Source organism: Limulus polyphemus, unplaced genomic scaffold (genome assembly GCF_000517525.1).
Source record: "Limulus polyphemus unplaced genomic scaffold, Limulus_polyphemus-2.1.2 Scaffold200, whole genome shotgun sequence".
Lineage (NCBI taxonomy): Eukaryota > Metazoa > Arthropoda > Merostomata > Xiphosura > Limulidae > Limulus > Limulus polyphemus.
The window spans coordinates 315,382-341,247 of record NW_013665810.1 but is presented as its reverse complement, the minus strand read 5'-3'; the positions used below and the strand labels follow the sequence as shown (position 1 = coordinate 341,247).

The 25,866-nt window shown below is 32.0% G+C and overlaps 1 protein-coding gene across 2 annotated transcripts in view; it reads right to left on the bottom strand.

Moving 5' to 3' along the window:
• The window catches only part of LOC106478341 (serine/threonine-protein kinase LATS1-like), a 59,456-nt gene that overhangs the window by 27,408 nt on the left and 6,182 nt on the right, over positions 1–25,866 (bottom strand). The window contains exon 2 of one of the 2 annotated variants that reach the window (XM_013938879.2): positions 22,724–23,696. In XM_013938879.2, coding sequence (XP_013794333.1) covers positions 22,724–23,275 — 552 coding nt within the window. In that variant the 5' untranslated portion in view covers positions 23,276–23,696. Of the gene's footprint in view, positions 1–1,240; positions 1,286–22,723; positions 23,697–25,866 lie in introns of those variants that run through there. The other variant, XM_022381921.1, reaches the window with a different exon arrangement.

Here is a 25,866-nt window from a genome sequence, read left to right as displayed (position 1 = left end):
GTTTATTTCATCACATGTATATCAGTATAACTGTCAGCATCATAGACACTTTTAATGGTGAACAAAATAAAAAACAAACTGGCTTGTCATGCGATCTTTGTACATGCAACAAACAGCAGCACTGCTTGCTTCACTACGAATATTAAACAGAGAATAAAAAAAAGCAGACACAATGATACTTCACACCCAGCTACAAATTCCATCTCCATATAACACTCTCCTTATACCTTCCCTTAGGAAAATTAAGACTACCCATAAAGATAGCTACTATCAAAACTGTGCCAGAAGTGAGAAAAATGACTGAACCAGCTGTATTCAGTTTCTTTCAATCTAAATTTCTTTCTTTTTTGAGAAACATATTAAACTTGCTTTAGCAATGTTTCAGGTTCTTCTGTTACAATGAAAGGCTCTACTACAGCTCTAGAATGAGAGATTAGACAAGCCTAGACAGAAAAAAAAACCTTTGACATTGATAACACTCCATTCTTTATGAAGTCATAGTAAAGACACAACCTTCTGCTTAGAAATCATGTGGTTTTAGTTCCATATCTCCCAACAAATGTGTCTGTAACATAACACGTGAAGATTTTTTCTTTCATGACACACAATATACAATTCAAAAATGGCAATTTTCACTGTAAAAATCTTCTGTAGAGGAAGGCGATGTCAACCTCAGATCACACATCTTGATACAGTTTCCACCATACATGGATGTCTGTCATCAGCTTTCAAGACCATGTTTACGCAAGTCAAAGGTTAAGTCAACCAGAGCTATATCAGTGAACTTCATAATGTTACAACCTTGTTTTTACATATCTTGAATGAAAATTATATTAACTGATCTAAAGGATTAACATACTGGCTATTAATAGTAAGTCAATTTTTATTAGCTTGCACTCCCAGATTATTCCCCTCTCAGAAACAAGTGCCAGCCTCAAACCTCATCTCAGGGTTATGCGATAGCCTGTGTTGAGTGCCAGTTTTTCTATTATAATCAAATCTAGGACCTCCAATATAGCATGTGAATGCTTGTATTGAAAATTACAGGATTAATTCAATAGCTACCACCAGCAAGCACTTTTTAAACAACTCAAAAACACTATAAAAGATAAACCAATTAATAGAATTGTTGTTGTTCTAGTTTCTTACGCATCTTTTCTCACAAAACAGCCGTTGCTTTTTAGGTGAGGATGCAAACTTATGAACTCTTGACTATATCACTAACATTCTTGTTTAGTACCTTGTTAATGACACCAGAAGATGTACTCATCTTCATTGCAATGGTTTTCTGGGTCAGAGGGTTCCATTTTATAACCACAGCCTTCACTTTGAGGATGAAGTCACTGCTGCATATAGAAATGAGGTGTGGTTTCAAAGCTTGTCACTGTCCTTTTGCAGTGGAAGTTTTCCACATCCATGGAGAACACTGAAAGACTTCTTCAACACGTTGGCCTTTAATCATGTTATATTAATATACTTTCTAGTGTAGCTGCTAAATGTTGCACCAAACTTCTCAAATGTGGTTACACTACACCAGTGTATCAGCAAATGCATAGTGCTTTTATAAAGTATGATTAACTCTCTGAGAGAACAAAAAACTGACTTTTGATTATACTATAAAAGAGTGTAATCGCTTTGTTATTTGTTATTTAATTTTTTTATAAATCTGCAAAAGCTTGCAATTAAATTAATATTGGCATTTTGGAAGCCTCTTCTTACTGGCAGCTGCTAATATCAGTCTATCAATGGAAATAAAGACCAAATATAATGCAGCCTTTGTTGTAATTTCTGTTTTAATCACAATTACATATTGAGATTGATGAATAAATCATTAAACCTTGTTTATATACAACATCACTAAGAAAGTGTCTGTCTAATTTATATTGTAATAATTTATGATTATTTACATAACCTATTAGAGAAATACTTAAAGCTAAAAAAAAAACAGTGTTAATAGATTCCGTTATAGTAACGCCATGGATTTTAGATTAACAGTTTCCTGTCATTACCTCATGCAATCATTACAGCCGTATCAAGCATCATTATTTATGCTAGTTGATTAAGCTAATATCACATGATGGTAAATGTTCTCTAATTAGGATAATTTAATAAAATTTATTAAATATGTAGTGAAAAATTTGGCAATGAATAGTCAATAATAACCGTCTACTCATATGATTCTTCTGAAAACTTGAGCTAGAATCTGTTAATCACTACCGTGTGTGATGATATAAAGTTTCTCCATTCTATAGACAATAAGTGCCCTACTATCAATTTCAATTATCTTAAGTAATATCCGAATTACTTTTATTATATTTATGAACAAAAACATGCCTATGTTATAAATAATAAGTATTTTTGATTTCATTATTATTCTTTGGCTCTGTTTCTTGACTTGTGGAATGTTTTGGAAAATGTTTCCACACAGCTAAGCTGAACATTCATGTTTTTGTTGTTTGAATACAGATGCACTGTAAGAACAAAAATACCAATTTTATGTTTATGATACTTTAATCACATTTCAAATCCAACAAAAATGAAATAATTAAATTTCTTTTCTTAAAAGACCTGCGAATTCTGAACATAATAAAAGGGCATCATATTATACTACGTCTACATAAACAGCCACCTAGATTTGTTTACACAACAGTTGGAAGGTAGACAAATAAATTCCACACTGTGACACTAATGAAAGTATTTTTAAAAAAGTAACAATATAAAAAAATTATGGAAAAAATAAAAAGTAACAAACAATTTGTAAAATACTTTGTTCCAAACCATAAAGTAAATAGTCTTTACAAATTATTTAAAAATAGAACCAGAACTGGCATCCATCCTGTGGACAAATACCTGGCAAGACTCCCTAGTAAAGCAGCGACAGATTTGGCTAGCAAAGCACTTAGAAGAAAGAAAACTTTTAATTACAAGTATGAATAAATTGTTTGCAGCCATACCTGGCCAAGTTTGGAAATAAAGATTTAAAAGTAATACTTGTTCTAACCTTATATGATGGCCTCAGTGCTACTTTGTACAATAAAACCAACATTTAAGACTTAACTAAGTTTACCAATATAAAACTTAAATCTACCTTTAAGTAACATAACTTGTGATGTCATCATCACCTTTAAGCACAACTATAATGCAAAGTCTACAAATTGTTTAAGCTGGCCACAAATAAACAACACAAGCATATTATCAGTAAGATCCTAAACACTTAACATATTATCTACAGCCAAAGCCCAGTAATAAACACAGGGGTGTCAAATTCATATCACCTGATGCCAAAGACAACAAGATTTGTCTGAAGGACAAAAAGTTTTACTGTTATACTTTGCCCTTTGCCTAATGGACAAGTCCCCCCCCCCCACTAAAAAAAACATTCCTTGGAGGATTTCAAGGGAGCCATGGAAGTTCTTAAAAATTCTGAACTGCAAAAATCTAACAAATACACACAAACATTTAAGAACCTTAACTCAAAACTGTATACACATATAAGTATACAACAGGAAAGGGTCAAGTAAATTTTTAAAGACAAGCAGAAGTTACACATCCCTGAAACAATACATATGTAATCTCAGAGTAACCTTGGCCTATAGGTTCTTAGTAAAGTACATCCTGTACAAGTAATTATCAATAAACCCATGTGTGACAAAGACACTCTAAAGGTTTTATGTAATCCACGTAACTACAACAAAAGAATTTAAATCTCATATTTCATTAAGTATGACATAAAAAACAGAAATAGAGAAAATAATTCTGATCTTTCTGCAGTATTCAGTCATCTAAGGCTTCATTTACAATTAAGCTTTCTGGCACTGCATAATATTGCAAAAATTAATTCTCGCTCTGAAAAACATTTTTGGTTATGAACTTCACATTTACTTTCAACTAGGTTCTAACCTAGTTTCACACGCACACACACACAAATGTTTACAGCAGGAGCAAATTTTGAAAAAACTGAAGCAATCGAAATTGATTATCTTTAATACGGCCATCTTATCCTTTGTACATAAACATGAAGTTTATAATAATATCTACAAATTCTGGTGCAAGTCACCTGAAAAATTTCAAGTGTACTAAATTACACTTAAAAAATAAACAGAGGAATAATATTCAAATTTATGAGATTATAATCCTCAAAAAACCTCAACTAAAGTTTTAAACATTGTCACAAAAGAAAAAATTCACATCATTCTTATATGTACCTTTAACACTGTTATCTTATCATGGTTATTAAATATGTGTAACTTCTCCTACTATTAACGAAAACAACTATAGAATAATGTGTTTGGAATTCATATCATTCACAAGAGGTTGCTGCACCTTCAATTCCATAGTATTTTTAAAAGCTTCTCAGATGTTAATAGTATTGAAATATAAAGGCTAACTTGGGTTATTACGCATTTTACTACTTGTATTACCCCCCCCCCTCGATTTGATATTTACCACAGTAAAAACATACAGGAAAATTATAGACTTTACTATCTTGCCACTTAAGGGAATTACCATGCAAAAATGCAGTTGTTTTTCATTAAACAACAAGCTTCTTTCTGGTTTGAAAAAACAAATTTGGAAAAGTTGCAAAGACAATAACACATAAAACAAAATTGTTAAGGTGATTTATGTCAAAAAGTCTAATTTCTTTATTTTACGACCTTCACATTTTTCTGTTGTTTTTTTACATATCTGTAATCTTCACATAATTGTACTGCTGTAAAAAGCAGATAATAACAGTGTGTTGCTCTGAACAGTAGTCAGCATAACAGAGTGTTGGTCATCAAAGCACTGATAACCACCAATTAGAAGAATCCACTCACACATATACAGAATTATGTACAATATGAATAGGTAATTATTTTCAACCAAAAAAAATTGTTTTTGTAGGTTCAAGTTGCCTAAAAGTGCTACTGTCTTTTACAGAAGAATGGTCTTTCAAATACCTAAGAAATTTTCAGTTTTCCCATACAATTTTACAATTTCCTTGAAAACAACATGGGAGAGTGCAAATTTCAGTAACTGTTGTGTCCCTTGCATTTATAAATGTGCTACAAACCTTGTTGCAATAAGATTGCTGTTTAATATTAAACATGACAGAAAAACCAACTGTCCAATTACCTTCAAGTGATATATTCCAATTAAATTTTACAACAATCAAAGTGAAATTAATTTGCAATTTATGTTGTTACCACTAGATGGCACTACAATAGAACAATGACAAAAAAACTACTTTTAAATGAAACAAGAGTGCGGGAGTTATTTTCACAATATTATTGTATATTTGTAGAGCAACCAACTACACTAGGGCATATCTAATTATCTCAAGTTAAAACATTATACTAAGGGTGATTCACAAACATTTTGGGATTTAAACAAAAGCATGAGTAAAACTATGTGTAGTCAAACCAGAATATTTTCATGCACAGAGTAAGTTGCTTTTAGCATCAAATAATTAATGTACCATTTGCTCACAACACCCTCTATTGAAAAAAATTAAAAAATAATTCCAAGTATGATAATAGCATCCAAATGAGATTTTAGCTTTTAAAAAGTCAGCATCAGTCTTCTACTCTACTGAAATTTTGTATAGGTTTTTAGATAAGGTGGTTTAGTTACATTAAATTCAAACAAATTTGTAGGTTTATTTTTTTGAACCAGAAACATGATAACTGGTAATAAGCATGCTGATGATATAACCTGCATGTTTTCTTACAATTTTTATATTTTACTCTAGTGTACACCACAAACCAAAAACAAGTACAAGAAAATCCTATTAAATACAACAGATATAAGCACTTAGACTGGTACACGTGTTATTACAGAAAATTGGGAATACTATCATTGGAAATTTCAATTCAAAAACAAAAGGTGGAATCTCGTAAGAGCTATTCTTATACAAGAAAGATTCCATTGTACTTAACTGCCATCAAATTTTTGTCTTGTTACATAAAATGTTTTAACATAACCATAGCAGCTGTAGTTTACCAGTTTACAGTTCTTTTCATATACACAGTTTGGTAGTTTCATGTACATCTGTAGAGATTACAAAAGACATGAACACTGGTATTAATACCAACATCTAATACAATACTAAAAAGATATATCACAGGATTATCCTTATACATTTTTTTTTCTGGATGAGTAAAATTATGACAGGAGTCTTACATTTAATAAAGATGTCAACCTACCTTTAATGATTGTTTACACATATTGTTATATGATTTTTTTTTTATCTTGCTATATTATTTACCTGGTGATTTAATAGTGTACTTGAAACTTAGTATAAATTCTTTTTAGTTATATATGTTGATTTATTTCTTCTCAAATTTATTTTCTTTAAAATGGTTTATAGCAATAGCCAATTCCAGATAGTTGTAATGAAGACATGCTGAACTGATTAATTTATTAGTCTAAAAACCCATTTCAACCAACTTTATCATCAGAACAGTTTACAGTCTCTGATCTACCACAAAAATACTAAACATTCCTTCCTAATATTGCCAACCTGCTAAGTTAGTTTGGAGTATCAATGTAACAAGGCCATAGGTAGCATCCTTGAAATATGCACTTAAACAAATCTACAAAGGACCACTCTCTTAACAGTCATTGAGCCATCATCCTATAAAACATCACAGAAAAGATTCCAGAGTAAGGGGTAACTAAAAGGCTTGCATATTAGACTGAACTATTGTTACCATTATCATTAGATATTCTTCTGTGTGGAAAAGAAATCTGGATCAGCGATACTGAATTTAAACCTGATACATGGATAGGCTCTGAAACTAGTCAGAATACCTTGGCAAGAGCTTTAGACCACAAGATGCCTACAAGAACCAGCTGCCCTTTCTTTCTGACAAAATGCTCAAAATAGGCATCACTTTAACTTGGCTAAGATGGGATGTGGCTGCACTTACTACCAGCAGATGCTAAACATGGAAGCTGGCAATCAGACTGAATTAGCATCAATACAGGCCTGCCTCAAGGATTACCACTCTCACCAGTCCTCTACAACATATATGTCATGGATTTAGCCTGCCTTAGCAGTCCAACCAGATGCCACGTGCTAACCTTTGCTGATGACATTTTGGTGTAAAGCAGAAGCTCTAGCAAAGCTGAAATCAAAAGCAAGATGTAACCATCCCTTAGCAGAATGAGAAACTAGTACAATGACTCAAAATGATCATCAATCCTGCCAAAGATAGAGCTACATTCTGCACATTTAACAACAGACATACTGATGAAGACAAACCATCACCACCTTTTACATGCATTGCCATCCCTCTGGAAGAAACACTGAAGTGCTTGGCAGTAACCTTTGACAGTTAACTTGACAAAAATTAACACTATGATAACCACAGCTACCAAAGGCATCAATGAACTGAAAGTTGCTGTAAGAAACAAAGCTGAAGAATATAACCTGCTTATACTCTGCCAAAGTATTATTTGCTCCATCCTATATTACACTTTAAAGATCAGTATGAGTGCTATATATCTAAATAAGATTGAAAAGATACAAAAAAACTGTTTAAGACTTGATCACAAATTTAACTTCAGCCATCGTCATCATGCCCCTATTACACCTTATGTGCCTCAGAAGCACTGCTGAATATCAACAGCACTTATAAGTAAATTCTTCACTAGGACATTGCAGTGTAGACTGCACTCTATCAGTGAGCTACTGCCCTTTTCAGTTGGGACAGTTCAGCTCCATAATGGCTCTAAGACACCAACCAAATAGGAGATAGCCAAAAAGACATCTCAGGACAGTCATGAATGGACAGGTGAAATATAACCATCACTAAAATAATTGGTCATCATCACCACCACATCTCAGATGTCCCCTTGCAGAATGACCATCTGGCACCACTGGGAACTGGAGAAGTAAGCCTAGACAGAAAACGATAGAATGGACCAGAGAGTGAAACAAAAGTAGCCTGTCAACAATTATATGAAGTTCATGGTAAACAATCACCAGTTATAGTCACAAATAGTTCTTCATCTCATGAAGCATCAACATTTAAGTTTCCAACAATAAACACAACGATGGAACCGGAAGCATAAATCAAACTCTATTCTGTTTTACTGAAAGTTGTGAATCACAAATAGACAGCACCACAAAATATTTATGACTGATTTGCATACAGTTCTGTGTAAAATTCAGGGTAATTGGTCCAAAGGTAGATGGCAGGAAGCAAACAAATGAATGGTAAGACCATCACCTGGATTTATAAACAAAGAAATTGACACGCTTGTACAACTCTATTGGCAGGATTGTGACTACTCTGCACTAGTAAGGAAAACAGAAACCATGAAAAATATTAATCAACATTCAAGAAGAAAAAGACAACTGAAAAACAAAGTACTCTGGTGCAGCTAGGAAAAACAAAAGATGGGAAATCTATAAGATAGTATAATGCCAGAAGGCCATTTCTAACATAGTGAAAAAGCACTCTTCTACCTCCTGCAAGACAGCTGGCCTCCACATGACAGGTCAGTGTCTAATGGTGCTGCATCTGGTATTGTCAACAAGTGCTTAACTCAAACACAATTTGCCAGAGAATGGAATGCACTTTCATGATATTTAAACATTCATGTGATTAAAAGTTTTATCTGTTTATTTTTATGGTTAAAAATTACCAACAAATGAATCAAATAAACTACAATATTTGGATTAATTATAAGTGGCTATTAACTTCTAAAGTTTAACTGGGGAAACTGAAGCAGTCACTATATGATGAAAATCCAAGGATATAAGTCTGATGTGATTGTACATACCTTAAAATTTGTTCTCATTACAACTTCTTAATGATAATTTTATAGAAAATTATTCAATATGTTTCATTTTTCTGTAACCACACCAAGTAAGTTCTTGTCTTAACCATATTACAGGTGAATTATTTTTTTTTAAAGATTACAATCAACTGTTAAAATTCTATCATTGAAAGGAGAGAAGAAACAAAATGATGGTAGTTTCACAGAAGTATTCAGTGTATTAAGAGCCCCTCTAGACTTTCTTGAACTCACAAGTGACTGAACAGGGAAAACAGAAAATAAACAACTCATGAAAGATGTGAAGTTCACACAGACAAGAAGTGGGGGGGGGGGGTGAAAACAAGTAACACCAGAACATTGAAACAAACAGGTCAAAAATTGTCAAATAAGGAATGAACCCTGATGATTCAAAGCACAAACAGCATCAAAGGCAGTGGATATATTCCTTTTAGTTTAGTGTACTTGGTGTATCTCAAAAATCAAATCATAGTAATACCAATAGCTTAATAACACACACACAGACGCATGTTTATGTAAATTCATCATTACCTAACCAGATACTCACGAATTTGTCACAAAGATTCGCATAATTCATATATATGTGTGCGTGTGTATGTATTTTATAGAATTAATATGGCATTCATTTAAGCATTTAAAAAAATAGAAATGTAACACATTTAGGTAGCAAAAAGTTTAGGTAATGAACATAGGTCACGTTATGCTTTAAGTATAACATTATAATCATAATCTGCCTCATATCGACTACGATGTAATTCCATTTCTCCGTGAATATTTGAGTTTCCTATCTAACCATTAATAATGTATGTCTTTTTTACAAGTTATATACTATGCATAATTAAAAAGAGTCCACAAACGAAACATACGCTATAAGTAGTAACGCGTGTTATATTCAAAAAGCAAACGGTGCTTAACGGATACTTCATATGCAGTAACGCTTCCCTAAAGCACAACATGCACGAAGAATTAACCCTACGGGATGACTGGTCTATCTTTTACGCTACAGTTCTATTATACTTCCAGCTTATCATCTTGCTCTTTCGGCCAAACAAACCCACAAAGAATTTTTCAAAACTTCCGTTTCCCTACAACGAGATTTTTATTCTAATTATTTTCACATCAACTATTAAACGTCGTCAGTCTTTCTTCTGCCCACAAAAACAATATCAACTTAGAATATTATTAACGTGATAATATTTAAAGTTCATAACATAATAATTACAGCTACAACATATGTAACTTGGTTATATATGCTAAGACTTTTTCATTACACATACATGTGTGTGATGATGAAAAAATCTAGCAGATATAACTACGTTATAAAGAAACCATCATACACTACACACTCCACCACCTGCCTCCCTTTTCCACGTCAAATTCCAGACAACAACACTAAGTTAAATAGAATATTTATAATCTATATGTGAGCTCGTATGTAACTACCATGCTCACCCAATTTCTTCGCGAGGAAACTCCGTTTTGGACTCGCCCAGCACATGTACACTGTACAGTTGTGGACGACCTAATGCTTGCAACTAAACCATGCTCTGACTGACTGAAGTAAGTTAAACACATACGAAGTTTTTGTTGTTGTTTTTTGTTTTTTCAAGTTGTAAAGTTGTAGTGCAAAGTGAAGTATTTTTGACATGTTCAAATAAATTTACTCAGACTGCAAGATAAATCAAAACTATTTCCTGGCGTCACGATTAAGTATTTTAGCCCCTGTGAGCACAAAAGAAAAGCTGTGGGAATAAGGTTTTGTTAGATCTGAAGTCTGAAGACCGTAAATTTATTTTAGCATACATACATACGTGATAAGGCCAATTTTCTTCAGTAACATCAGCAAACGTGTTACGATGGTTATTTTTCAAAACATCGCTTCTTATCGTCACTCGACCATATCGCCCATCTAATGTCAAAAATGCACCCCTCCTCCCCCTAAAAAATCATATTAAACAAGCTAATACTGCCAGATTTTCTTTTAGGTTTATGTGGAAAATATGTTTAAAATATTCTACATTTATACTTAAGTTAACATTGTCAAAAGTTGAACAGGAAATATGTGGTATTACGCAGATAAAACAACAAAATCAAATTCTGATTAATCTCTGATTTAAGACCAATGGATAATTACCGCTAAAAAGCAAATGTTGTATAGTCTCACTTGTATTCTCTTACGACGTCACTACTACTAAATGTCAATAGGGTTGGTTTGGTTTGTTTGGAATATCGCGCAAAGCTACATGAGGGCTATCTGCGCTAGCCGTCTCTAATTTAGCAGTGAAAGTCTGGAGGGAAGTGCAGCTAGTCATCACCACCTACCACCAACTCTTGGGCCACTCTTTTACCAACGAATAGTGGGATTCGAACCCGCGACCCGCAGATTGCGAGTCGCGTGACCTAACCACCAAGCCATGCTAGACCCCAATAGGGGTGGAAACTGAGTTCTTAAAATGGGAAACCATTTACGAAAAGATCATTTTACTTTTCTAATGCTCGTTTTTTCATTTATTCTTAAAAATAACAAATTCTCTGGGGCAAAGATGCTTCAAAATATCGGTCCTGCTACTAACAGCTTCGGTTTTTAGAAATGTGAACTTGCGCATGATAAGATTTATAAAAATCAAACTTTAGGATCACTCCAATTTCCAATTCTTATAAATGGTATCCATGTTAAAAAATTGTAGCTTGTACACATTCTTATTCCATAATGAAATTTAGCCTTCGATATATTTTCTTTCTTGTACGTAGTTTCCGTATACCTTCCCCAAAACACAAACTGTCATGAGTTGAAACACTTTTTCTTGTGTGTTCAAGTACAGATGTATGTGATTTAAAGAAATGGCAGATTAATTAAGGTTAGACTAAGCTTTCCAAATTAAAGTAAATTAAACTATCTATATTTCAAAAATAATATACTTTTTAATAAAATAAAAAACATAACTTAAACTGATAAAAATAAACATATACATCCACACATGGTCATATTCGAAAACATAAAAATTATCAAAGATAACTGATGTAAGGAAAATATAGTTAACGTTTCGGCCAAAACGACCTTTACTGAATATAGGGTCAAGGTAAGATGCAGTATTTTTTTACACTTGTTTTAATTACCTATGTCAAAAGTAACTTTAAACAGCCCATTAAACACAAAAACACTACGAATTAAGTAAGAGACGATAGTGCTAAGTTTTTACTTTACTTCAACTATATTCAACTTGTTTATCAACGTCATCAGATAATCTACTATATAAAAAAAATGAAACAAAAACTATAAAAGACAAAATCAGTCCCAAGTCATCCAAAATAATAATCATCATCAATATTGGGAAGCTAAATTCAACACATTTTTCCAAGATAAATCAACTCCTCCTAAGTTTTTAACTTCAAAGTATTGACTGGTGTTAGGTATGTTATTGTCTTTTCAATTATTTTTGTACATCACTTTTTTTTAAATGAAAGCAAAACTATTGCAATTCTCCTTTAAAGTGAACCACGTGTGAATGATATTTTACTCCAAAAACAAAATGGGGTAAAAAAACTTTTTAAAAATAAAACCAATACATTTCACCCTTTCTGACACTTCAAAAACTTATAATTTTACACTTAATATTTTTCCTTTTTCTTTCACTGTCAAAAGTATCACAATTTCTCAAAAAGTCCGAGATACTGAAAAAAACACATTTTCCGACAGATATAGCTGCTAAATGATGAACAATTGAAAGCATTGAGTAGCCTGTTTACAGAAAAAATTGTTTATCACAGAAAAGCATGGTAGAAGACAGGCTGGATAATCATTTTCAATTAAAAGAATGGCCAGCGTTTCAGCCACACGATGATGGTCGTTACTCCAAAACAATGAACGATTATTATTGTTCAAGGTATTTTTAAATATTCTCGTATTTTCAAATTTTGCCAAGCCAAAACTGCAATTTTAAAGTTTTCCTGCTATATCTTCCACAGATTCTTACTTTGGAAGAAAAATTCATCCCATTCACATGCCCTCTCCCTTTTCATACGTACTTACACTGTAAAAGATATAAAATACAAATTACTTTACATACATGAGAGCGTAGATTACTCAAAAAAAAAATGGGTTGCTCTGTTTAACTCAGCTGGCGGGGTATCATAGTGAAATTTGAAATTAACCTTCCAAATCCCTACACAAATTATTGAGTCTTACATGTACTTAAAGTACTATAGAAACATACACATGGCTGTATTTAGTTGAGTGAAACCACAGTTGCACAATGAACTTTTTAAAAGCACTACAGTTATAAGCCTTGTCGTTTCTCTTTCATATGGAACAAAAATGGGTCTGATCTACACCTGAAATTACCATTTTATTTTGCTGTTTTTTAAAACAACAACCTCGTAACAACTTTGTGAATTTCTATTTACCTGACATAAATGCAAGTATCCTTTAAAACTCCCTATATAAGATAACTTTTTGTTTCACGTTGAACCTGCGTTTCTTAGTAGACAAACCCACTAGTTATGCTGAACATATGGCACACTCGAACCTCTACATACAATATAGCAGTTCCATAAAACAAACACTAGTCAAGCTGGGTGCAGCCACACGTCTTTACATTCTATCTGTGCGAAAGTACTTTTAAATCAGTCTACTCGTTCTGTTATACCTAATACGTTCGCTTTACTTTTCAGGTTTACAGACTGTAAAACAGACAATTAATAGGAATATGGATATTACAACGCTGAAGAAATGCGAGTACCAGATCTAGGTTAGGTGCGTAGACTCAAACAGTATTTTGCAATACATTAAACCACTATCTGACAAGTCTGTGTATGTCCCCCCCCTTGTAACCGGCGAACTGCTGGACCGATTATCACTAAACCAAGCATGTGCCCCTATCTCCTCCCCCTCACCGGTGAGTGACAGACCTGTGTTGGAGTTCAAATCTGACCCCCCCCCCTCCTTCCACGTCTACTTACACGGGGGCTATGTTTTTCCCAAGTACTTCAGCTATATATAGAGAGGAGATCTCTCACTGTAGGCATATCTTATAATCACAATTCTGTAAAATAAAAATATTTTCATACATCTGTGACGTAAGCACACACAATTTTTCTTCATATTACACAAAGTTTAAATGCTCAGTATTCCATACGTATCTCGCCTGCTTACATTTGTTATGACGTTGAAACATCATTTCTTAACTGGTCAACGGTATGGATCTAATGTCAGCTTTGATATGAAACATATTTAAAGCATTTATTATATTCAACACAACTCGGATTTTTTAAAAAATATTATGTAGTTTCTAATAGGTTAATATTCAAGTATGAAGCTTATGCAATAAATGTTGTCTCTCATCGTCATGACATCAATAAAAGTATGCGGCAATTCTTTCATCAGAACCGGCTCCACGTTTATCTCTTAAATTAACCAACAACTGGCTTTATATTGAGAGTTGGCTATATATACACACACACACAATTAGGGTTTCAAGCTATACGTACACTACACAACGGTTTGTACTTGGAATGGCACACATTCAATCATCAAGTGTTATAAACACTTCTCACATTCAGTTACGAGGAAGATCCAGTGGTTAATGTGAACCGCATTTACTTATTTGCTGACAACGACAGTAGTTTTTTTTTTCTAAAACGCACGACACTTTTTAAATCAAACCTCTCTATATATTCAAATATACGATTCCAAGAAAAACGAAACGACGTTGTGATCATCAACGTTTTACGCTGCATTGAGCAACATACAAGAAAACGATATTCCATTCAGGATGTCCGGCCTATGAAAGTGAAAATAAATAAATAATAACTACTTTAAATTCATGAACATAAGACACGCGATTCATAGCACGCACAAGATAAGCTACATTTCTTAGGGAAAACAACAACTAGAATACAGCAGATGTGAAGCTGTAGTTTGTTTTTATGTACGTATACCTCGCTGAGAAATGTACAGCAAAACTGTGGACAATCATATTCTTGGGTAACTTTGGGGGTTTTGCCGACAGAAAATAGGAACATCCAAAACTCACTATATAACACTGTCTAGTTCTCTACTACTTCTGAGCATATGTTTCTTTTCATATTGGAAAATTATACGATAATTTATAAATAGCTTTGTTTTTTATCTAATGGAGTTGAAGTAAGAATTGTGGATTTGCGTGAGGGCACTTGTAGGGTACGTCTGTATCGACGCAGACTTTCGAAGACAACCTTCAGTTAGCTACCAAATGACAAAAAAAATGATATGCATTTTTATTTGAATTTTATATTTCCCATAGTTCTTTCTCAAAAAAAAGCAAAGTACCTATTTTTCATATTACAGAACAATAAAATACACCGTAAAAAGTTGTAATACTTCGCTGCGAATAAGGAATGCATGCTGTTTAGCAGCTCGACAAATAACTAACTCAATAACAAGTTTCAATCCGAAACCACACGATGAGTCATCTTATTAGCTGGTGAGATATAGTTATATTAACAACAGTTTTGTTACTTAATCAAAATACAATTGTATGTTGTTGGAAAACGACGTCAATTAAGATGATTAAACATTTTAAATGAATGTGCAACGTCACGAAATCGAGTTCTTTGGTGTTCGAAGAATACCTAGCACCACCTCCACCAATGGGATGACGCGACACAATAAGCCTCTATATTCTGCTGTAACAGTAAAAAACAAAACAAATATTTACTAAACAAAACTCTCTTAATGCCGAATTTTCTTCATTGGCTTGCATTCCATTCTCCTGGAAAAGATACATTTTAAACTCCTTATTCCCTAACTCATTTTATACTTTATATTATATCCATATAAACGTCGGGATATTCAGAGATGGAGCCCTGTATATTAGAATAGAGTTAGTATATATATTATATACTTACTCCATTAAAACGTGCAGGCCTCCGTCTCTGAACATCTTGGAGTTTGTCGACCCTAAATACCCATCGTGAGGATAACGGTAAAAAGATAAAGAAACAATAAAATATAAACTTTAAGTGTATATTATGTCAACTTTAAAAATTCCACATCTAGATTACATTATATTTATATTTAGATAAACTCATCCATGCCTCGTTAACATTATGCAATCTTTGCATCAAAACCTTTCAAATTAGTTGCCATATCAACGGCCCATCTTTGATATGTTCATACTGTCAACAATTAGAAACCACTGTACTTGTCCATCTTTACTTTGGGGTCAGTGTAACAATTTTTCACTGTATAACTCGACAGCCGGTCATAACTATACGATAAGAACTGAAACACCATTTTAAGGAATTTGGATTAAATATTTAAGTGCGTTTCTTCTTTCAAATTTAAACACACGCTTCCTCGAAAATCACTTAATGTAATCAATATCGTGATGGTAAAGATTTAAAAATGTCTTGACTTGAACTAAAGGTCTCATACATACTGACGATTAATTACGTCAAATAGTTGTCATGCTTCTTATCAGATCAGAAACTCAAACCTACACGTTTTCTCAGTAAAAACACCTACTTTATCTGAAATATTTCCAAAATATAATAAAATACACATGTGAAATGGCAAATGTGCGAGTCATATGGGTGCAGTATTACTTTAAACGTGCTCTTTTTATATACGACCTAGAGTGTTTGAACTGAGAAAGGCCATGGGACTAAGACTAAAAGGGGCACTTTTCAAAATAAATAAATGGATAAACAGAAACTATTCAAGTAAACTGTATAATACTGGTGAGATTAGAATTAAACAAAAACCGGCCTAGGTCCCTACAAATTCCATAGGAATTAAATTTATAATACAGTTTTACAAAAACGGATTGTAAAAGCTTGGGCCTGACGCATCTAAAATTTAAGCTGTCGTGTATACATTCTGAAACACATCATTAAGGTGAAGTATTTAACATACCTGATACATCTTAAACATACTACACACAAGCCAACGAACTGGGGCAATGTCTATCAGTTTGACAGTCAACTACTATAAACAAGTATATGCCTAGACAATTACCATCGTTATATATATAAACACATACAGATTCCGTGCCTCACGTGTCAATTCAACCAAAATTGATCAGATCACACAGAAAAATTATATATATATATATATAACAAATATCATTTTGAAAATGCACGAAGTTTTAAAAATAATCGTTTTTTACTATAACTGAAAAAATGTGAGGAATTTACTGATACTGTTATACTGTGGTATTTTAGATACTCAAAATACATCCAACAGAATTGTTACTAATACACTTTTACTAATATTTATCATATCAGTTGTTTATACAAATAACAAAGAAAACAAAGCAAACCACAAAGCAACTAGGTTGAAAGAATATTAAATTTTAAAATGATTTAAAGAAATATAAGGGACATTTAAAAACAAATATTTTTCCCTTTTTTAAATGGGTAATAAAAGAAACTTTCATCCTTTCAAGCCGTCTCCAAACTATCTTCTAAAAATGGGTTCCTCATCAAAGTTGAAATTTCAGTTTTGTGTATTTCTTTTTATTAAAGTCCCCTACACTTTACCCATAACTGTATTAAACTGGTAACTGCATGCATATACAAAAAAGTATTGTTATATTGTGCTGGATATTTCGAAGAAAATCTTTGTTTAAAATCGTCAATTACTAAAGTAGAGACATACAGTGAAAGTACATCTAAAATAAGTCTGTTATACATGTTTTAGTCAAGGATTACAAGAAACAAAAGGTAGTACTGAGCTTTCAAAGACAAAGGAAAAAATAGTTCACTAATTTTATGAATATAGTCTTCTTAACTGGCAAACAGTAGAAACTATTTAAAAAAACTTTCTACTGACTGACCAGGTACATTTTGTACAACTCGATAATTATTAAGATTTCATGTACAATGAACCATTTAAAAAAAATGATGACATTACAAATAAATGTGTTTTAAAACAACAAATTTTTGAATTGACACAACTAAAAGTATTAAATTTTTTCAAATAAAATAATTTTTCCTGCTGACAAATTTCTTGATAACTTGTGGTTCAGTGTCAATATGTAGGTGAAAAATGTTTTAGTAAAATGATTTTGGAGCCTCACCACACTATTACATCGAGTCATGCTCTATCTAACAACTGCATCTTGAAAACAGACCTGCAGTATATTCCCCACTGCACAAACCTCCATCATAACACTGTCATATGCAAAACACACACCGCTCCTCACTGCAGACTTTCCATAAGCCATCTGGTGTACAAGGATGATGGTTTCCTAGCAACCATTTCAACAGTATGTTCACATAGAAATCCATAGGTACTGTGAGCAGCAAACTGACCAGAATGCTATTGCATGGAATAGCATGAATACCCATTTCATTCTCCAGATACTTGAGGTATGTGACAGTTGAAAAGATGTGTTGTGGAAGAAACTTGTGTGTTTTTCCCATGGATGGAGATCTTTCATGGTTGTGTCACTTACAGCTGCCTGTAACACATAGATAGCTTTCATCATTTACGATTGTGTTCATGGATTCTCTCCTGTTACAAGATGCTGCACTTTGTTTACCATGGCTGGTCCTGATACCCCAAGATGATCCATACTTCTTTGTTTCTCCAATGCCATTAAGTAAAAGGGATATCCTCATTTTGTAAATTTTATATTACCACCCAGAACACATCTTTATGACTTAAGTGTATGAATATTTAATGTTAGAATAGGCCCTTCCATAAATTTTTCAAAATCAATCAATTTTCGGTGATATCACATTACCTACAAAATGGCAAGGTCAAATAGTAGTTCTGATACACGCAGTTTCACAGCAACTTTATATCAGCTGTGGTTGTTATGCGACTTGCTTATTTGCACATTGAAATTCATTTTAATATAACATATTCAACCCTCTGTATAATACAAATCACACAAACCATTTTTTCAAGTCTCCTGTTAACACACTAATTATTATGTTTCTCAAAACGGCAACAGAGCAGGATGATAGTCTATGATAATTTTTATTAATTTCAAAAATTTTATTTCAGTAGGCTGTATCAGCTAATACTGAGCTTAAACAGAAGTACTTCTAATATTTTATTTCCCCTAACTGTAACTTTATGGAAACAAAAAGCTTTTGTAAAAAAAAAACAGAAATATTCATTTCTCTTTTATCTGTTATAGAGATCATGTAACCATGTCTTAAAATAAAATTCAGTAAGTACTGAGATGATTCCTTTTCTTTATTTTATACATTTTCACAAAAATTGTGGAAGTTTGATTTTACAGTCTTATTTTGATACTTTAACAAATTATAAGCAAGTGTTATTGCAGCATGAATAAAAATATGAAGATACAAATATATGGTTAAAATCACTGTACAAAAAAGGAAATTTATGAAGCTCATTTGATACTTGTTTCCCTCTTAGCAATTTTAACCATATCTATGTTGTTGTAAACTTTTTTAATGTTTTTAATTTAGATGTTTGCTAGAGAAAGCTCATCATTTTGATGACAAAGATTTAAAAGTTCATGAAAGTGAAGATCAAAATGGTTAGTGTGATATGTAGAAATGGGTACAATATAATTACAAGTACTGAATGATTTGGGATTGAGTCAGTTCAGTGTCAGAAAAGTTATTCAGTTTAGTAGCAGTATATTTTAGATTAGTATTTTAATTAACTTCCTTATAAAAAAAATACATTCAAAATGATTTGACGACACCAGTGAACCAATGTAACAGTTCAACAGTCTATGGTATTTTTTTATCTTCAGAAGAATGATAAAAAATAGTGATGTAATAGAAGTTTTTACGCTAGTTATATCTACATAAAATATTTTAGGCACTTTTGGTGAAATTGTTTGATAATGTTAATAGAACAATAGGTTACATTAAGAATAGTTTAATGAACTTGGTGTAATTGCTTGTTTGATATCATCAATCTATATGTAAATATACTGAAACATATACATAGCCTTAGCAACATATAGCTTATCAATGCAAAAGAATCAAGGTTTAATGAGCCAGTTAAAATATATAATTGTTAGTTATTTACTGTGATCAGATAATGATGTAAATATTCATTATACTCATAAATCTTAGAAAATTATCATTGTGAATAGAGAAAACAAAAAGTATCCTTTAGTTACACACATTCTATTGACACTTGTGCAACGAGCAACACTAGCTAGGAATATTTAATGGATGTCATGCCTGCTAATTCTCAAAATTTACACTGGACCATCAAATTGATTGGTTTGTAACTCAAAAAGAATATTTTATGAAATGTCTTATTTTAGACATTTTTTTACCTTTATTTTAAAAATTAGAAATATTATAAAAGGGAAATTGTAACAAAATGAAAATTATTTCAAGAAATTTTTATCAGTTCTGATATCTTATGATCCATCTTTTAAATATAATTTTTATATCACAATTTTATAATGGTTGTATAGCTTATTAGTTTATTATTTATATAGATTGTTTAACACAAATCAATGATTTCCAAGGGTAAGTACTAAAGATAGATGGCACTACAAGTGCACATGTATGCAACATTTTTCAGTTGTTTCAGAGGTTATCTTCTAAAAATCCTGAACAGTCCATCTGATAAGAGTAAGAAATAAAGTTGTCAGAGACAACCTTTAAACACAGAGAATATGTGTATTCCATGAGATTATTATAAAGGAAATATTTTACTACATTACATGGGAAAATAAATAACTGTAGGATTTGCAAGTTGTACAAAATAAAAGTATGATGGAGATAACTAACAACATGAGAAATGTCCATTTTGTGATAAAATGTCATATTTTTACATGTATTAAAATCCTATGCTCACCTCAATACATATAAGTCACACCAAAATATATTTAATCATTTAAAGAGGCAAAGTGTGAAGAGCTACTTCCATATTTGAATTTTGTACAGAAAGCTTTTTTATATACAAAAAAAAGCATGAACTACAAGTTATATGTTCATACACAAAGCTGTTTAAAATACTATCTGTACAGTGACCACACCACTGGGACTGAACTCTGAATTTCAGTATTATAAGCCTTCAAACTTACTGCTGAGACACTGAGGAGGTGACAAATTATATAAAAATACCAAATACATAAACAAGAACCTCAAGAAACTGAGACTAAACAGAAAGGAAGTGTGATTCTTTGAAAGCCCTGAGCTTAGCTAGAAAACCCACTGGCCACTATCACCAAGTCATCTATCTATCAACAGATATGTGTCTGCACAGTTTTATCAATATGTTCTTTAGGCCTTATCAGCAATTACCGTATAGGAAAAACAATGTCAGGTGTAATTCAAGAACTTATGAGTGAAAGTAATTAAAAAATGTGCAACTATACAACTGTGAAACAACATACTATAAATAAAAATGAACACTGAATATAAGGGTCACCTTCTGTCTTTTCTGTCACTGTATGAAATAAGTATAACTGAAAATTCAGGTTACTTGAATTATGAAGTCCACTCTCTGAAATTTGTGTTTAAAATTCTGTAGAATTATTACTATACTTGCCTACCAAAATATATTACTGGTGAATAATAACCAGCAAGCCTGTAAAAATTTCTTGTAGAAAAAAAAACTTCTCTACAGAATAATAAAAATTGTTTTTATCTTCTGCCTACATATAGATCCCATTGGATGGGTAAAAAACGTTTAATCACTGTGAAGCCCTCTATAACCCAGCCAAAAGTTAACAGTTTCAAGCAAAATATACTTTAAGCTTAATTAAGTGACATTTGAATTTTGTATTTAACAAACTTAATCCAAGAAACATTAAGAGCATTTTTGTTGACAGTTCAATTTATAACTGACCGTTTAAAAGTAGTGTGTAGTAAAGTTTCAAGAAATGTTATGTTGATTTCACTTTTATTTTATTACACTTTAAATTAATTAATGTAAAACATTTATTGGACCAACCATGTTTAAGTTCTAGAGTTTAATGTCAATATTATGCCCAACCTACATTTCGTACACTGGACATGTTGACCAATTTGATTGTAAAAATAGGAGAAAGGTAACAGAATGTCATTCTATCCATCAAGGTCACCATCAAAAAATATCAATGCCAAATCAATCCTAAAATTGCTCATTTATAAACCAAACTTTTGTTAATCCTATCTGTTATTATACACAAACAAAAGTATTTTTATTATTCTAAACGTTTACTGCTTGATAAAGCCTTAAGGCAAAAATAAATAAAATAAGGTCATTAAAATATTTTTATACTTGACAAGTCATTTACCAATTTTAATACAGAAAAAATTTAAGAAAAATACACATGAAATATTAAGTAATAATGATGAATATTACAGCAAGATCTTTTGGATGATATGAGGGTCTTAAAAAATTTCTTAAAAATAAATGTTCAAATATTCCCTTAAAGAGCCTCTCATAAATAACAATCAATGAAATGGCTCCACAAGCACCGTTACATACTGATTTTACAAAGTATATAATTCCTGTTTTATTTTACTTAACAATAAAATGACCTTTGCTTATTTTGTGGACTATATCAAAAACAAATAACTATATTTTTTCCAAAAAGTTTCATAATGTCCATGACCTTTTCTCTTTTTACAAATTTTTTGACAATGTTATTGAATAGTGTATTGTTCTCTACCATATAATAAGACTTACTATTAACTAAAAATGTCAGTAAAAGATACTGATGTACTTATATTGGGGTTTATACACGCCTTTGTTTTTGTCCTTTACAAAAGAATAATGGCCTGTCATTTAAAGAAAAATTACATAAAAATGTGATATTCCAGAATTTTTTCACATACAAACTTAGCATTTGACAAACTATTATTAGAAATTTCAAAGACTTTTATACATATATATAATAACTAGTATATTTATGCATATCACTATTACTTGTAAATATTTTATTTCTAAACCAATTACTCATTTTTTCTTAGTAAAAACAACTGCAAAAAACAAAATATATTCTGCTAAACTTACCTCATTATAACCTGCAGTAAGTAGTTCCAGATAGAGTCGTTGAACATTAGGGTGTCTGTCTAATCCATTAGAACCAGAGCTTACCCCACTGCTGCTTCCACTCCCAGTGACCTGACTTGGACAGCTATAATCACTCCCTGTGCTACTAGCACTACTTAATTCACTTCTACCATTGCTGGGCCGATCACTATTTGCAAAAGGCAACAAGCTATTTCGAATCTGTGCAAGTGCTTTTTGTCTGTAGTCATCACTGGTGGACTTAACAGCACCCCCTCCACCGGCAGAATGCTGTTGGACGGCATTCATTGTGTTATATTCTGCCTTAATCTGCATGGGCTCCAACTTTGGTGGGGTCGAAAGTGGGCCAAGAGATGGCGAAACAACTGATGAACCACTAGTGACAACTACAGAAACAGCTTCTCTGCGCAGGTGACCCAGACTATCTTTGATGTCCCGTAGCATCTGCCACTGGCTCCCTACAGCAGCACTGACTGGAGAGTTCGGGAGAAGGTTTTTTGAGCGTGTCTGACTCTCCCCTTCTCTCCGAATCATAAGTTGTGTATTTTTAGCAGCAATGGTTCCTAGTTGTGTAGAAGCAAACACTTTCAGTCCTGCCTGTGTCAAGGGTAACCTTCGTGATTCTTGGCAGCTTCAACGATGGCATGGCTCATAGAAGCCACAAAGACAGTAACAGCTTTTGAAACCACTGCTCCAATTCCTCCCCAAGGCCATTAAACTACACCACTACCAGAAATAACTACACTAAGCTGGTATTTTCAGCCTAACAAACTTAAAGCAGGTCTCCTGTGACACACAAAAGCACAATATCCAAACACTGATATGCACTTCCTGATACAATGAAGTATGATCAACAACCTTGAGAGTCTGACAAATCAACCTTCATCACTGGCCATCAGATAATGCACCTCCATTACAGACAGCAACAGAACTCACTCATGCTGCATATCTACACCTTAAAAAAGAAAAAAAAAGAAAATGCTTTAAATGTTTACATTGTACTGAAACTTATCTGAAACATTCCACATACTATGCCAAATATATTCAACATTCCAAAAAAACTTTTACTCTCTTCTCATTACAAAGCCTTACTATTTGTGAGGCCTCATTGTATTTATAAACATCTATATACCAAATTAAAAAAAAACCTTTCATTTACATGTATCTTCCCAAGACATGCACATATAACAAAATTCAAATCCAGTAAGCACTGCGTTGATATTTACAATATATATATATATATATATATGTGTGTGTGTGTATGTGTGTGTGTGTGTGTGTGTGTGTGTGTGTGCGTTAAAAGTCATGAAACTGTGACAAAAAATTAAATGAAGCATAAATTATAAAAAAAAAATTAGTATAACAGTAGCTGTTTCTTTTGGTGTAGTTTCACCATATAAATTCATGATGTTGGCATAACTAGAACTCATAAAGGAAGTTTAAAGAAAATAGGGTAATCATTAAATATTTTAGCATTTCATAAGTACTATATGAAAAAAAAATTGCATGTTCTATTTCCTGTGAAAACAAATTAAATGTAACTTGACACCTAAAATAACTATAAGAAACCTATATTGTACATTTACCCAACCAAAAGTCAAAGCAATAATTTCATGGAAAATACTTCTAGTCAGTTAACTGATAAAATGACATCACTCATGATCATGGGTGATACTGAAAGTCATAATTAACATGTATACATTTTATTTAGCAATGCCCAATGATATAGCTTCTTTCCCAAAGAGTTTCTTCCACCTTTGATTTAAAACTTTGAATTATATTAAATATACTATTATGCTAATAAAATTATAATGATTAAAAAACACTCAGCTTAATAACACAGATAGCAGTGCCATGAATTTCTTAATCTTATTTTATAAATTTTGTTTCATTCAAAAAAAACTAATTACCTTTTAACTTTTGGACTTAAACTTTAGTTCTAATGTACTTATAAGTATCAGTATATCATTATACTGATATTTTCAAACAGAATTTGTTCTTAGATTAGGGTAAATTTAGTACCACACAGGATAATTAACAAGTGAAAGTTCAATCTTTCTCTCAATTTTATGAGAAAAAAAAAGATGCTGTCAACAAACTGTCTTCTCAATATATACAAAACTACTGTATATGTAGTAAAATCAAACTTTAAAATAAAGTTTCTTAAAATCTGTCAAATCAACTCCATATGAAATTATGTTTATATTATAATACTATAAAGACATGTCAAAAACCTATAAATGTGTAACATCTGGCACTCTGAACATTTAATAAAAACAAATTTTTGAGACACAAATTAAGTTTAAAGAACTCTTAAGATAAATACTCTTAAATGGACTAGAAACAGGTTGTAAATCTAGTTATTTTCTAAAAAAGATTCAAAGAAATGAAAATTTTCAAACCTAATGTACCTTAAACATTTCACCCTTTTATATAAGCTGAGAAATGGAAAATAAAATGTCTTGCATATACGAATTATAATATGACATATTTTCTACATTAAGGCCCATAATTAAACCTTTAGATTTTAAAAAAAATTATAAGAAGGAAGTAAAAAAAACAAGAAAAATGTTTAAAGCTTTTGTGAAAATATGAAGACAGTTTGTAATAACTTACTACCCGATGCTTCATCTTACAACTAAAGTTTGAGAAAAAAGAAAACACAGTACAAATATAACATTTTATTGTATTATTTAAAACCTTAAACTTCATTAAATGATGAAACTTATTTTGAAAATAAATCATAAGTATAATATATCCTATGTAGGTAGATTTCTACCCACCTGGTTTCTAAGGATGTGCCAATATATATCATTATTTGTACCAGTCATATTGGCCATTTTGCCAACATATTAGTATCAGCTGATATTAATAAAATATCAAACGATGAGCAAATAACTCTTCATTCTATTTCACCACAAGAAATACCACTGACTGTTCACAACTATACTACTAAACACACAAGCTAGGCTGGTAGAGATCCTGATGAGTAATACTCAAATGTCACTAACATAGCCATACAACTGACTCTGTTGCATACACACATATATATATATATATATATATATATATATATATATATATACTACTACTACACACCACTACTATCTTAGTATATTATAGAG